Raw genomic sequence first — 14,672 nt, 5'->3', positions numbered from 1 at the left:
GTGGCATACTGGAAAATAGTGGGGTACATAGCTGAAATTTTGTGTGTATGGGAACTTGCATACTACCTAATAGAAAGGCTAGCCTGTAGGATATTGAGATGAGAGCAATTCTTATTTGAACCATCTGTGTTTCAGCTCTATAAATAGGATATTGGCTTACAAAAATTCATAATATAAACACTAGACCATCAATAACATTTTAGATTTTTCAAACAGGAACATGACTACTTAAGAGTCATAATGTAGTAACTGAGGATAGCGTCTTGAACAGAGAGCCTGAAAGAATACAAGTATCTGAATCTACCAGAAAATCTAGAAAATTTAAATGTTACTTCTCTGCTGATTAATCTAGTGTTTCTCATATACAAGATTACATGCCACCTATTGATTTTTAGGAGTAATTGCATTTTTCTGACCATTAAGAGAAGCAAGCAGAAATGCTTTTGAGGACTTTTATGATGCTTTAATGTACAGGCCTTAGTTTTCTTCTAGAACAGATCTCATCCAAATGCTCTCTTCTGGGAATGGTGCAAGTACAGTAATGCACGTATGTTGAAGACTATGGTCTTCTCCCTTATTGTGAGCTAGAAAATGAGCTGTGTGCTCTGGAAGTAGTGCATTGTTTGAAGCTACAAAGCAATAAAGCTCTTAACTCCATCTCTGTTCTATCAAAACTCAGGGAAACTATGTTGGAAATTTTCATATAGAACCATTTTCATATACAAAAGTATAATGTTTTTAAAGAAGAGCTTGCCAAAGGGTAACAAATCTGGATAGATCAGCAAAAAGAAGAGCATTGGCGCCATGCGGTGCAATTGAAAGACGTTGGAAACGGTCCATTTTCAGTTAATTTCTGACCTCCAGTAACTCACTTCCCCTCTGTGCTCAGTTCTGGTCCCACCATATGTTGCTCACCAAGTTAGTCTACAAACATTTGAAGTTGTGTTGCTTAGTCAGGCACTGGTCTTGGATGAGATTTCTATGTTCTGTTGTAATGCAAACAACAGAAATATAATGGAGACTACTCATTGCAAAATAGTCTTTTGTAGTATCGATTCTCCAGTGAGGAAGCAATGAAATGAGCTATTGTATTTAAATGCTGAACTTTCCCCATTCTTGTGTTGACTGTCCTCCTTTCCAACAGGCTGAGGGATGGTCACAAATGAAGACATTTGCTCAAGCCACCGCTTCCCTTCTGATTTAGTTTTTAGTTTCCCAAGGGCAGAAGTTTGCTGTTTTCTCCTGAATGAAACGCTGCCAAATGGGAGTGTACGAGCTGCCTTCTGCACAGAAGAATAAAGTTAAATGTAGGCTATTATTGCTTGCTGGACAAAATGTTCATGTGCAAACAGAACTGACTTGCCTATTTGGGGCTCCTTATCTCGTGCTGAAAAGATGAGGAACACTGAGAAGGAGAACAAGTATCTTTTCAACCTGGTTCACTCTTGCAAAGAGACATTTTTTAGATTCATAGGAGAACTAACTTTCAGTCCTTTCCAAAAAGCTATTCGCCTTGTATCCAAGGATTTTTCTTTTATTTATTCCTCCCACCCCCTGACTGTAGCATTCTCCAAAACCAGGTTGGGAGAAAGAAAATCAACCTCATGGACGGCAAGCAGAAATCTGGTTTTATTTTGTGGGTTTTTCCCTCCTCCCGCTCCCCCTTTTTTCCCCCGTGTTGCATGTGCTGCCAGTACTGATGACTACCCAGACACTTCTGAGTAGGACATCTCACTCTGCTTGGGACAATTCACATGTGCTCACCAGGCAGACATTTGTCTGTGGTTGGCTCTAAAACCACAAGTTCCTGAAGCTGAAATTGCAACAAAATTTTGGAGTTTTAATCATAACAATATTCCAAAAAGCCTTTGTCCAGTTACCTGCTAGGATTCGATCAGAGTTCTGTGTATTCACGTTCCCCTGAAAATGGCATTGCTGCATTACCAGAGCTACTGTAGAATGACTTAGCTTTTACATTCCTTGCAGCTTTTCTTCTTCCTCTTCATTTTACTTTTCTTGTGTTAACATGATAAATGCTGACACAGTTGTGGAATCAAATCTTTGCTACTGATAAATACAGGGCAGTATGAAGTTGATAGTGTCTTGCTTCACTGTATTAGCTGGCTAACATTTAGCCTTAAAAAAAACTTGGACCATGGTTTCCTTCACTTTTTTTTTCTAGCTGGGTGATTGCCTGAGTAATTGCATTTATTATATGTGTATGTGTTTTTTTGGGAAGCATTGGTATTTATCATGGATATAAGTGTTAGTGAATGTCTCTCAAAGAAAAATAGCAGGACTGGCTTCACCAATACTTCCCCCTCGCCACCTCCAGTCTTCTGGAACTCTAGTTCATATCTTGGATATAATAGATAAAAACTGATATCTCAGCTAACGAAGTCTTCAATGACTCTTCTCACAAACTCCTTGTCCTGGTTTTAAAAAATGAGAAACTTCTCTCAATTCCTCTAATACTAATACTGCTTAAAAAAATAAAGTGAAGCGCAGGTTTAGAAGCTATGCAAGATAAGAAGGATTCAGCCTGAGGAGCGTCTAATACCATAGACGAGTAATACAATATTTAAATCAATATACTTCCTGGCAGGATGTCAGTGCAAAGAGGAGCACTGGAGTAATGTGATCTCTTAACTCTGATGAAGTGAGCAGCTGCATTCTAACCTGTTTCAAATGAGCTTGTCTGAAGTTCCTGAAAGAAGGAGTAGTTCAATGGTTATAAACATGAATTTCTGGAGGCGGTAAAGGTAGATAAGAAAGATGACAGAGGACAAAATATGAAGGAAAAACCTATCATTCGAGCTGGTTGGGTTTAGTGCCAAGGATGAGTTTACCCTCAAGTTTTCTTCATAATAGCTCCTGTCTTAAAAATAACATATCTGACACATTACACATTGCTGAATATGACAGGAGTAATTGGTCGAGTCCTTGATTCCTCTTATATTTTTATGCATGGACCAGGAATTCTTCTAAACTCCCAGGCTCTTCAGAAAAAATTCAAGATAAAGCTCTTGGGTGTAGAAAATCTATAGTGAGAGCTGAAATTAGTATGAAGCAACATCCTCTGAGTTGCTTTCAACTAGCTTTATCTTGGCATAGACTGTCCCCATCAGTGTCTTTGTTCTGTGTACTTTGGTTTTGTCTATGATGTACTCTATCTTTCAATATTTTAAATTCAGTGTCTTCAGGAACTGTCTTGACAAGGAGAACTTCTAAGTTCTGGCATTATGGGGGAAATGCTGTCCTCTCCTGAGGAACGCGGGCTGGCATCAGGGAAACCCAACCCCACATTCCCCTTTCAAAAACAGAACAAGAGCCTGGACAGGACGGTTCCTGAGGTGTCCAGCCTGCTGGCAGACCTTTCCTGTTTCCTTCACAGCTTTGTGGTGTTCCCCGTGGGCGTGCTTGGGCCTCTGGGGGAGAGGTGTTGGCGTGAGGGGGAGAGAAGGGTGGATCTCCTTGGTGAGAGGGAGAGGGAGGGATGGAGAAGAGGAAGGATCTCCGTCCAAGCCAGCCAGTGAGGGTACAAGGAGTTTATTAAGTCTGAACGAAATGTTTTCTCCCTCTACCGCCTACTGCTAGGGCTGTGATGCAACGAAATAGCTTTCTCTCAAATCACTATAGAAGGTTCTTAGAGGGCAAGGATGGGAAAAACTTCTGCTTGTAATGGCATTAATTATTGTTTTTTAAACAATTACTCCCTTTGGGGTTGCATGCAGTGGTTTTAAAAGTGATGCTTAGTATTCCCAGTACATGGTACCTCTTCTTTACTGCTAAAGGCAGTGATTTTATGTCTGAATATCTGAATAACACATTCTACCTGCAGTACTGGGTTTTCTGAGGTTTTTTTTTAAGTTTGGTCGTCCTGTCCCCCCTTTCCCCCCATGTTTTGTTGTTGTGGCTGGCCTCAGTCTTGGCAATTTAATCATGAGAATCTATTAATGATGGAATGATTTACTAAGAGGCCCATGGCTCTGTGAAAAGAAAGATATAGTACAGTGTTCAGCTATTGCTGACGTTGTTGAGAAACAGGAGCAATAGTTTCCAAAGGACACTTAAAAGGGCGACGTTAGCACCAAATGCCTCCCTTGCACAAAGATGCCTGATTTGTATAGTCTTTATTTGAACATTGTACCATTAGAATCATGCCTAACCATTAATAAATTAAATAAATAGCATTTTTGGCTTCCTGGTAGAGAATCTGATATTTCCTGGCTTGCCGCATCTGTTGCTAATGCCAAGTTTTAGTTCTTTGAAAAGTTATTGCCTGGCTTGTCTTCAAGGAACACTTCTCGTGTCCCATCTTAAATGCTGAGAACCGACCGTGTACACCATGTTCTTACATTAATATACATACGGCGGGTTTATACAGATTCTTTTTTTACTAGGTCTAATACCAGGACAGAAAGTAAGCAGGGAGTAGGAAATTTTTTGGTAACAGGGATTCCCACAATCAGCTGAATAGCTGATCCCAAAGAAGAGCTCTTGTGTCTCTGAAGTTTGCAGGATGGAAACTGTAAATGAGTGATGCGGGGGGTCAGATGTGACTGTGTACGTACCGTGCCACAGAACCATACCTGATTTAACCTAGCCTATAATTCCTGCTTTTTGCTGGTAGTTGAAGAGAAACCATTTTCCAAGGCAAACTCTTCAGTTATTAATTAAATTCAAAATTTTCAAAAAGTAAAGTATCTCTGAATTTGTTTATCATCTTCTCAGTCATTGGCTCTTACGGTGCTTTTGATGGGTATAAGATAGGTTTATAGTACTAAATCTTCCACATGTATTTCCAGGCTGAATCCATCCTGTGACTAAGCTAAATGGGTAGGCTCTCAAGTTCCATGGTAAGACAGGTTTTGCAGATTTTTCTTTCTAAACCATTGGCTGTGGCTTTTTTCCTAAACCCCTCCCAGGAAGGCCTGGTGAAGAGGAGACAATTGTGTGACATACCTGTATCAGAGAGTTGGATGCCTCCAGGAACGCTGATAATGCCGAGTACTTTGTAGGTGCTGCACGCTAAAACAAACAAATGGGTCTCACACCTGCTGATTTTCTGAGCAACTAACATAAAAAATCACAGCGATCTTCCAGTTACATCCCTCTCTCTTTCTGTCCACCTGCAACCCTGAAGTAGGCTGATCTATAAAACTGGAATTCCCAGTCAGAAACTGCATCTTGAACTTAGAAACTGAAGTCACGCCTTTGAAAACCAGAGGAGACGCTGGAGCAGTCGCTCAGCACAGGTGGGCGCTGCCGTTGCCTCCTGCCCTGTCTTTCGGACCGTAGCACCCGCTTCCACCTTGGGGGACTGCTCCAGAAATGATGCACTTGAATTTTGAGGTTGAATCCAATACTCCAATTCCCAATCCTAACCACAGAACTATAGGCTATTTTGGGGGTTACACCGCTCCCTGTCCTGTTCCGGAGCTGGATGGCTTTCAAGAATGCGTGAGTTATAGGGCCAGAAGGGCCCTCGGTATGCAAGAGGGAACCTGCCTTGGTAGATATTTTAGGTTACGCAGTAATTGGTTACAAACAAGCAATAAAGCTAAGGGCAGACACGGTGATCCTGGGTCTTCCCCTCCTAGCTGAGAGCCCTGACCTCTCTGGATTACAGAGCTGGATCTTGGCATTCTTGCCACCTTGGCCAAGGATTTTTTACCCTCCTGGGTACCTGATAGCCCAGCTCCAGCATGACGGGTTTGATGAGTTTATGAACTCATACTTAATGCTGATTTCCTTATCTCAAAGAGAGAAGAACTTAGCACGTGAAATGTAAGTGCAGCTAGGCCTTGTTTGGTGTCTAGTCTAAGGTTAAGTTGTTTTCTGCACCAGCTCACGCACTGGAACAAAGGGGTGGGGGGAACTGGCAGCAGCTGGCGATGGCGCTTGAAGAAGCCGAAAACTGTCACTCGGGAGCTTCCACCGGCTCTGCCATGGGGAGCCCCAGCGCGGCGGGAGCGGTGGGCCCAGCCTGGCACTGGTGCAGGTTTTAGAGGTGTTGGTCTCTCGAGGCAGTTCTCGCTTGCCTGGTCTCAGCCGCATGCTGTTCTGTGATGTCTAAGTAGGACAGAACTGCCCTCTCCTTGCTAGAAGCCAGGTTCTTCTGCAGTACGTTTTGTGTTTCTTCTCATGCCACTCTGTCTGCAGACAGACAGCATTCACCATGTTGCTTTGCATTCAGACTGAGTTTACCAAAAAGTTCTGTTTCTCTGAGAATACTGAGGTTTCTCTTCTCTTTGCATGTAAGCACTGAAAATATATGTAGTCCTTGGCATGTTGCTGGCACCAGGTGACCTTGTTTGCACCCGTACTTGCTTGAATAGGGGGTTTGTGTGCCAGGGCTTAGAAAGGGGTGATTTGCAGGCTAGTAAGGGGCAACCCTGTGATTAGAAATTCCACGATCTGACAGGATGCACATTTGACCTGCTAGTGTAAAATAGATTATTATTCTATTATGTAAACATTTTAAGGTACAGGTTTGATAACAATCAATGACAGAAGTAGGTGGTGCCTTCCTACCTGTCTGAGAAGTACTTGCTAACATGTACTGCAGCGTTTACTTTATAACCTTACAATAGTGGCTTTGATTAATAATGCTTTATTAGTTATAAACGTAGACTTACTGAATAAATCCTACTTACTCTGTTGAATGGCTCTCCACGCCTACATAAAACTATTTCAGTAATTAGAAAGCTACTATAATATTTCTCTATATTGTAGACTTCGAGTTGTTAGCTCTCTGTCAGCTTTCCTGAATTCCTACATAGGATTGCTACTTGACCCCATCCTTGACACGAAAGGGAAGCGGTTTCGCCTTGCATTTTGCGATGAGAAAGGGCGGGTGTGGTAAGACAGGGTTTCCCAAATTAAAGAGGAAGGGGTGGGGGAAAGAGCGCGTCTCTCCTTCTCATGTGCCTCTGGACCTGTACTGACCTCCTCCCCGCCGGGATCAGAGAAATGAGACCGGAGAGGCGATGTCCCTGCTGAAAAGGACCAAGCTCCCTCCCCGAAGGACAGTACGGTTGTCACAATTGCTTTGTGGGCTTGTGTTTCAAGAGAAGAGTAGAAGAGTGGGCCTGAGGAGTGTTGGCGTAAGGCATCCTGTGGAGAGCTCACCTCTGTCTTTTTCTGGAGGATGTAGGCTTGTGACTCCTGGGGCTTTTCCTCCCCTTTCTATATAAAACACAAAGCAGTGGGGATCAGTTGTTTTATCTACTACTGAAATGCAGCCATCAGTGCAGGATAACATGAGAACAGTTTGAAAGGAAGCGTGGAACACTATATTCAACTGAAACTAATTACCTGATTAGGTTTTGGCCTGGCTGTGTGGATTGACATCCAATGGTCTTGGCGACGACACCTGCGAGCAAAGCCAAGTCTAGTCTTGCTTCATTTAAAGACTCTGGACAAAACTTCTGGACTTGTGTGCCGAATGTTAAGCAGTGTGAAAATAGGCCACTGATTTAAAGTACCCATGGCTACAGTGGCTGTCAGTGGGCAGCTGGCATGGTTGCAAATGAATGAGCTTATTTGGGTTTTAGAAATACTGGTTTCCATTTAAAGGTGGTTCTGTTTCAAGCACACAATCTGGTGAAATTTAACTCTGCATCAGAACATCCTCCATTCACAGCCATAGGATTAGCACTTCCCTTTCCTTCAGCGCTTCAAACTTCTCCCCTTAGAAATTTAGTCAAAGTCTGACACTGAGATCTCGTAAACTTAGAAGACCACCTAAAGAGATGTTATCTCACCTAGTCTGCTACAGTAGTTCCTTATCTTTATCTCCACAGGGGTTAAATACTTTGTTAGGTGAGAAGTATTTGTTACTGCTGTTGTCGTCTTCTCTTGCACCTTTGCCGCAAACACCTTTTTGATCTGTTGGTGTCTTTGTTTGGAAAATGTTCTCATGTTAGGAGTACCTATGCAACATCTCAAGTGTCTATAGTGTTAGACATATCTATATTTACTGGTGTGATGGTATTTTCTGTCTTGGCATCACTCTAAAGGAAAAAAAAAATCATTACTTGGAAGGATTTGAAGCTTTACTGGGAAGAGAGGGATGACACTTTCATCTGTACGCTGTTACAAAAATACAGTCCATCAGAACAAAGGTGAGCTTCTAGAAGGACTTCAAGTGTCCTTGCCTCTGAATGGGAAGCTTCTGGGCTGCACTCACTTCTGGCACCCTAGAGACCCTCTGTTCTCCCTTCCCAGAGAGAACGGCGTGAAATGAACTGTCAAATGAGTTGTGGCAGTTCACTGGTGAGCATTGACTTTATGAGGAAATTTAGTACGTCTATTCTGATATCCTGGAGGCGCAACGAGACGCATTACTAAAATGAATTGGACAAGTGGTTGACGAAAATCCAAGAGCTGGTAAGAGATGCTCCACAGAACAAGAAATCCTAATAGACAACCATAGGAAAAAATATTTTTGCCAACTGGCTGACTATTTTAACTTAGCAACTGGCTTATGCTCGACCCTATTCCTTAACATCTAAAATAAATATTGAATTCTCTCCTGTTTACAAACCTTCTTAAACCATTTGCCTAAGAGGCATCGCAGTAATGAAGTCCTCAAAGTTGTGTTTAAGCATTTCCTCTTACTGCAAGAATAAATCCGTCAAGTTTTCGGCCTCCCACAAAGACAACAAACGCAAGCCTGTAAGTGCCATAAACGCACCAAGAAACTTCAGAAGCAGTTTAAAATAACAAAAATACGCTTTTGGACACCTCTCGCTACTTCTGTGTGGAACGAGGCTGGGCAGGGACTCGGGGGGCTGGAGAGGCAGACGGGAGTTCACCTTGTGTAACCTGGTATTCCCTTCCCCTCGCCCCCGCCGTCCCCAAATCAGCTGTCACGGTATTGGCAGGAGTCTCCTGAGCCTTCGCTAGCCAGGAGTTTGCCCAGCTGTTTGGCCCAGGATTTCGCAGAGAAGGAGGAAACCTTTCTGGCTGAGGCTTCTGTAAAACCACTGCTTCAGCGATCAAAGCAGCAGTGTCCCTACGGGGGAAAGAAGCGTTGGGGGGGCGAGGGAGGGCTGGCCTCTTCACGATAAAATAATCACCCTAGAGTAGGGCCAACCTCCTAGGAAAAGTGGTGGGATTACAAAGGCGGTAAGATCTCCACTTCTTCTAAAAGCATGCGTAGAGTTCAACTCCATTGCAATTCTGTGGTTTGAAAATGTGTCGCTCCTAACAGCTGCTTGTGTTGCCCTTGCAGGATGATTTGGAAATTTGCCGTGTCCGTTTTTCTGATGGCGGCGCTGGTTCGAGTGGCAGACACCCGGAAAAACCGTCCCGCGGGCGCCATTCCCTCCCCTTACAAAGACAGCAGCAGCAACCACTCGGAGCGGAGGCAGCAGCTGAATAAGGAGGTGCTGGCCTCCAGCCAGGAGGCCCTCGTGGTCACCGAACGGAAGTACCTCAAGAGCGACTGGTGCAAGACGCAGCCCCTGCGGCAGACTGTCAGCGAGGAGGGCTGCATAAGCCGCACCATCATCAACCGCTTTTGCTATGGGCAGTGCAACTCCTTCTACATACCACGGCACGTGAAAAAGGAGGAGGAGTCCTTCCAGTCCTGTGCTTTCTGCAAGCCACACAAGGTCACCTCTTCGACCGTGCAGCTGGAGTGCCCTGAGCTGGACCCGCCTTTCCGACTCAAGAAAATTCAGAAGGTCAAGCAGTGCCGGTGCATGTCTGTGAATCTTAACAGCTCAGGGAAACTGTGAGAGCAGGCGTGTGTTGCCCCCATCAGATTTATTGCTGCCTCTCCTCTGCCACTGAGCAGACTGTCCATTTTGTTGGTTTGTTTCTTCTTTTCCTTTTTTTTGTGTTTTGTTTTCTTTCAGGAGGCATCCCTCCAGCAAGGAAAGGCTCCTTGTCTCTTGCCTACTGGAATAAAGCTTTTTAATGGGCTCTGTTAGGCACTTCACCATAAAATTTCATTGTATTTCCATTATCATCTGGCGGTTGAATCTTCTGGAGTGGAGCAGGCTCCCAGAAGTTGGGATTGATCATCGAAGTGACCAGTTGGCTAGATCCAGCATTAAATGTTTCCACTGTGTGGAGTAAAGCCCTCTGTCCTACACTCCAGTCCCCTCCACGAGACGAGAACGCCTTCCCCGTGCTTTGGTCCGGAGCTTGCCGCTCCCACTTGGAAGCGCTGGGGTGCTGCCCGGGACTGGGGGACGCAGATGAGGGAGAGTAACGAGGAGCAACGTGCGAAAAGCAAGCAAGACTCTCCGATGAGGCTCATCTCCTTAAGACAACTTTAATTGTGCAATGACAAATGGTTCCGGGCTTGTTGTCTGAACGGCAGATAAGAAGCGAGGGGGAGAGGGCAAGGCGCTGGGTCAGCCACCGTGACCACGGAGCAGACTGAGGGTGGGTTCTGATGCTGTTGTGGTTAGAGTATATCAAACACGTGGTCTCTGCAGCAGTGTTTATTTTGTAACCTAGCTATAGTAAACAGCTGTTTAAAGTATTATAGACCTAGCCATGTATATTTTTCTTGTGGCAGAATATGCCAGAGATTAAAATATGTTGAGTAAGAGACTTGGTTGCTAGGTCAGCTGCCTGGCTTAAAATGGACATGGTTTAACTAGACTTTTGGTAGGTTTTTGTGTGTTAGATATGTATGTGTTTCTTACTCCAAAAAGGACGACATCCGTTTATGACCTTATATTTATGCCTGCTCAGACCGAGGAAAGTGGGAGGGTAGTGGGAGAGGAGCTGAGAATACTTAGGGGAGCAATGTTTCCCTTAAGGTATAAAAGCACTGTCACACAAAGGACAAAATTTGGTCGTTGCTGGACTGAACACAAAAGCTGCATCAGTGTCATCAGGTTTTGGGAGTGGTGTCGTCCCATGATTGGAAACCATGTTAATCTGTTAGCGTTAAAGGACAAACCCATCAGTCAGTGCCACTGGAGTGGGTCACAGCTGTAGGAGCAGGGCGAGAGTAAGTTGTAATTGCTGCAGTACTGGTGGTCCACTCAGTTTTTGACACATTATCAGTGTTGGTGAACACTTGCAGTTCATTTTAAGTCATACTATGTTGTTATTCAGCCGATGGAGTTTAGCATGTCCTGCATATCCCGTTTGTTACAGTTCCGATCTGTGTTAGTCCCAGCTGCATTAAAATCCTATGTCTCAAAACAAACCTTCCCCCAAACCAAAGCCCGTGAAGCTTACAAATTAAAAACGACACGCCGACTCCCTGATGCATGTCTCACAGTTCAGCGTATGCATCCAGTGAAACCAGCTTGCTGTGGGAGCCCTTTCCCGCCAGCCTCTTCACATGCAGCCACTTCAAGGGGTTAACGTGTTTAGCACTCTCGCCGGCCCGGGGTTCAGAGCCACAGGTCTCTATTATGTGAGACAGGCTGCTCTAAGAGGCTTTCAGGACTGAGCTCCACGAGCGCTCACCAAGCGGTTTACGGGGATTGGCACGGGCAGGATGAGGTTGGTCAGGTCTGTTAGTCCTATTACGTGAACGGCCGTGGCTTTTCTGGTGTGATCTTTCAGCGTGTCAGAAGTGCACAGGGAGACGCCTCGCGCAGGGATTGCTTTGGAGGCTGTGGCTGCTGCGCTGCCAGCGTCGAGCCGGCCACCGAACGGGCACCGTCCAGTCTAGGCTTGAGAGCGTTGGTGTGGGTGCGGCGGGGGGGAAGGCGGCAATAGCTGTAGCCTACTAAGACTCCAGGGATCTCAGTCTCCGCTTGAAAGAAATGAACTGAAAGTCAGGCATTTTGGACTAGAGAGAGAAAAGCACCCTAATAACTTCAGTTAAGAAAAATGTGCAAGAATCTTTATCTTTAAGCTATGTCCTGCCTGGGTTTTTCACCAGTTTGCAATATGAATATGCTGCAGCTTAAAGCTCCTTCTAGGAGCTGTGTTTATGTAAAAACTGAGTTGAGCTTGTAATGGTTAAAACTGTATTTAATTCTTGTTTTATAAATGAAAACAAAAAATGAAGAAATGCTTTAAGTATAATGTAATTATTTTATAGGTCTACTATTAAATTATAGATTAAATAATAAAGCTACTCTAGGGTTATATGGCATCCAGGTCTACGGGCTTTGCTTCAACACCTTGTGTCCAACTGCTCTCGAATCAGTGTATTCTCCAGCTTCCTTTTGACCCTACCAGATACAGGTAAATGATGGCTCACCCTGACAGCTTGGGAAAACCTAGCTACTTCTTCCCTTGTCCCCCACCCCCCTCAAAAGTACCTGCAAGGCAAGAGGGAAAAATAAATTGCACTAATCCTAGATTCTGGAGTTGATTCTGCATGCACAAATTCTGTTTTTTTGGTTAACTGACAAGAAGACAACCAAAGCTCCACCACTGGCTGAACTGCTGGCATCATTTGTGGTAAGAGAAGTAACTATTACCCTGACCTAAGTGGTTTTGCTTAAAATATAGCTAGATCTTTATGTAACAGGCACCAAACTACTCAAAAAAAAAGCAGTATATCTTAAGATATAGGTGAGCTTTAATGGTTGTGATCAGCTCTTGAATAAGTACACTGTATGTCTCTCCAAAGGTCGGGTAGTGTTCTGGTGGGTTTTTTTTTTTCTTTCCAACCCAGAGAAAAGATAGTTGCAAAATAATCTTGAAGGAAAACTTCAGTGAGGAAAGGGAGTTCTCACACTGAGGCATGAGCTCCATGTGACCAGAAGAGATGCCTGCCATGGGTCTTGAAAGAAGCGGGAGCATCTCGACCACAACTAGCAAGGGAGGGCTATGTCCTTTATGGCACTATAACTGACACCTGCAGGAACCCTTTGCTCTCTTCCTTCCCCATCTCTTGCCCAAATCCTCTCACAGTTCAGCAATGTGATGGGTTTGGGGACTTTTTTTTCTCCAGTAGCTGTTGGTTTTGAGAATTACTGTTTTGCTGTGCTTTAGCTGCCTAAGCGTGGTCAGGGCCCTCTGCTCAGAACTCGCAAGTGCCTCTGTCAGTCGGCTCAGAAGGAGCTCAGGCAGCCATCTCCTCCAACGCCCCTCTCTCATCTCCACCTGTCTCTTAGCCACCCGCCTGCTTTGCAGGTAGCTTCGTCGCCCAGCGCCCACCTGAACCTCTGCTGTTTGTGGTACAGCTCGGACTCCAGCTCCAGCTCTCCCAGCCTCTGGCTGCCCGACCGCGGAACCGCCGTACCAGAGGCGTACGCTGTAATCCCAAAAACTCCCCCTTGTGGAAGCGATCCGAGAGCGAGGCAAGTCTCTCGGGGTAGATGAAAAAAGCTTTAGGTCAGATATAGATCCAGTATTTCTTAAAGTAGAGTGGTGGTGTGGGACAGGGGAAGGACGGGGACAGTAAATGTTAAGCTCTGCCACCCCAATTTGGGATGACTGACAAATGAAGTTTCTAAGAGCTTAAATTTGAGCTGCAGCTGGGAATAAATGAGAAAACAGTGCTGACTCAACAGGGACCCTTTATCTTCAGAAAGACACCATCTTTTTGAGGCAATGGACTTACAAGTAGGTTGGATGAATGTCAGGTACAGCACAGGTACAGATGGGTCTGTCATAAGCATCCCATTTGATTGATGGGTGGCAGACCTGAATGGTGCGGGGCATGGTTTTGTCTCCTCCCTTTGCTGACCTGTTCTCACTATCTTCAGAAAAACTCAGCTCCATCAGTTTTCACTTTTTCTGTCCATAGAAGTTTAAAATTGGTGTAACTTAAGTAACTGATATAATGGACTTGGCACAAACTCGGCTTTGCTTATTAACCTAGAGTATGCAACGAAATAATTGTAATGCAAAGACTTGCTATATCTTCTCTCAATGAAATCAATAACTGCTTCCAACTTTTTAAGCTGATCACTGAAAAATTGGGCAAGAAAAAATGTCAGTCTATGGAAAATGTCACTAATTGTATTCCCGCTGCCACTGTTGGTTAATATTTAACTACGTTTTAGAAGTGCTTTGGGATGATGAAAGGTGCTACTAAAAAAGCTAATCGCTACTGTGTCATGACACGTGACAAAGTACCATGCTTCTGAAAGGCTTTAATTTGCAAACAAAAGAACATGAATATTGTTAGCTCCTCATAAAAAAACAGAGCGTTACTCTCAGTAAGTCACAGCTGCTGCTCAGGTATGAAAGTCCTTATTTAGCTGCTGCATTTGTTTAAGTAATGGTGAGCGATATGTGGTGTTGGTGATCAACAAAGGCTCAGAATTTTGTCCGTGAGAACTCTTGTAGGACTACAGCCAACTCAAAGTGTAGTATGCTTGATGTCGCAGTAAATGGGGGGAGAGGGGACCAATGGGGTGTTCGGCCTCTTTAAAACACACCCAAACAAACAAACAAAAGAACATTAGTCCAGAATTCTGTAAAAAGCCGAGTGTGTCACTGAAAAAAGAGCAGTGGTGAAACTTACGCTGGGAATCCACTCTGGGAGTGCTGTGGGTCAACTTCGGTGCTGCACATAGTGGGCTACTTTACTTTGTGTGGAAGTTCGAAAACAGGCTAGAGAGAAGCTATAAAAGAGAGACATGTTCAACCAAATAGGTTGGGCCTGAGTAAAATGAAAGAGGAAAATCTATGTAGCAGCTTGTATCTTAAGATCATAACATGGTACCACCAGCTGCAGTCAGCCTTTGACACTGTTCTTCGGAGAGAGAGGTTTGCAAACAACT

At 44.3% G+C, this 14,672-nt stretch overlaps 1 protein-coding gene across 2 annotated transcripts in view; it reads left to right on the top strand.

The window, feature by feature from the left end:
* The window catches only part of GREM2 (gremlin 2, DAN family BMP antagonist), a 39,586-nt gene extending 27,486 nt beyond the window's left edge, over window positions 1-12,100 (top strand). Inside the window, exons 1-2 of one of the 2 annotated variants that reach the window (XM_075146532.1) lie at window positions 9,109-9,135; window positions 9,242-12,100. In XM_075146532.1, coding sequence (XP_075002633.1) covers window positions 9,243-9,749 — 507 coding nt within the window. In that variant the 5' untranslated portion in view covers window positions 9,109-9,135; window position 9,242 and the 3' untranslated portion in view covers window positions 9,750-12,100. Of the gene's footprint in view, window positions 1-9,108; window positions 9,136-9,241 lie in introns of those variants that run through there. The other variant, XM_075146531.1, reaches the window with a different exon arrangement.
* Window positions 12,101-14,672: the final 2,572 nt, after the last annotated feature.

The sequence above is a fragment of the Calonectris borealis genome, chromosome 3, assembly GCF_964195595.1.
Source record: "Calonectris borealis chromosome 3, bCalBor7.hap1.2, whole genome shotgun sequence".
NCBI lineage: Eukaryota > Metazoa > Chordata > Aves > Procellariiformes > Procellariidae > Calonectris > Calonectris borealis.
Note: the sequence above shows the minus strand (reverse complement) of the source record. Positions and strands in the feature narration are given on the sequence as shown.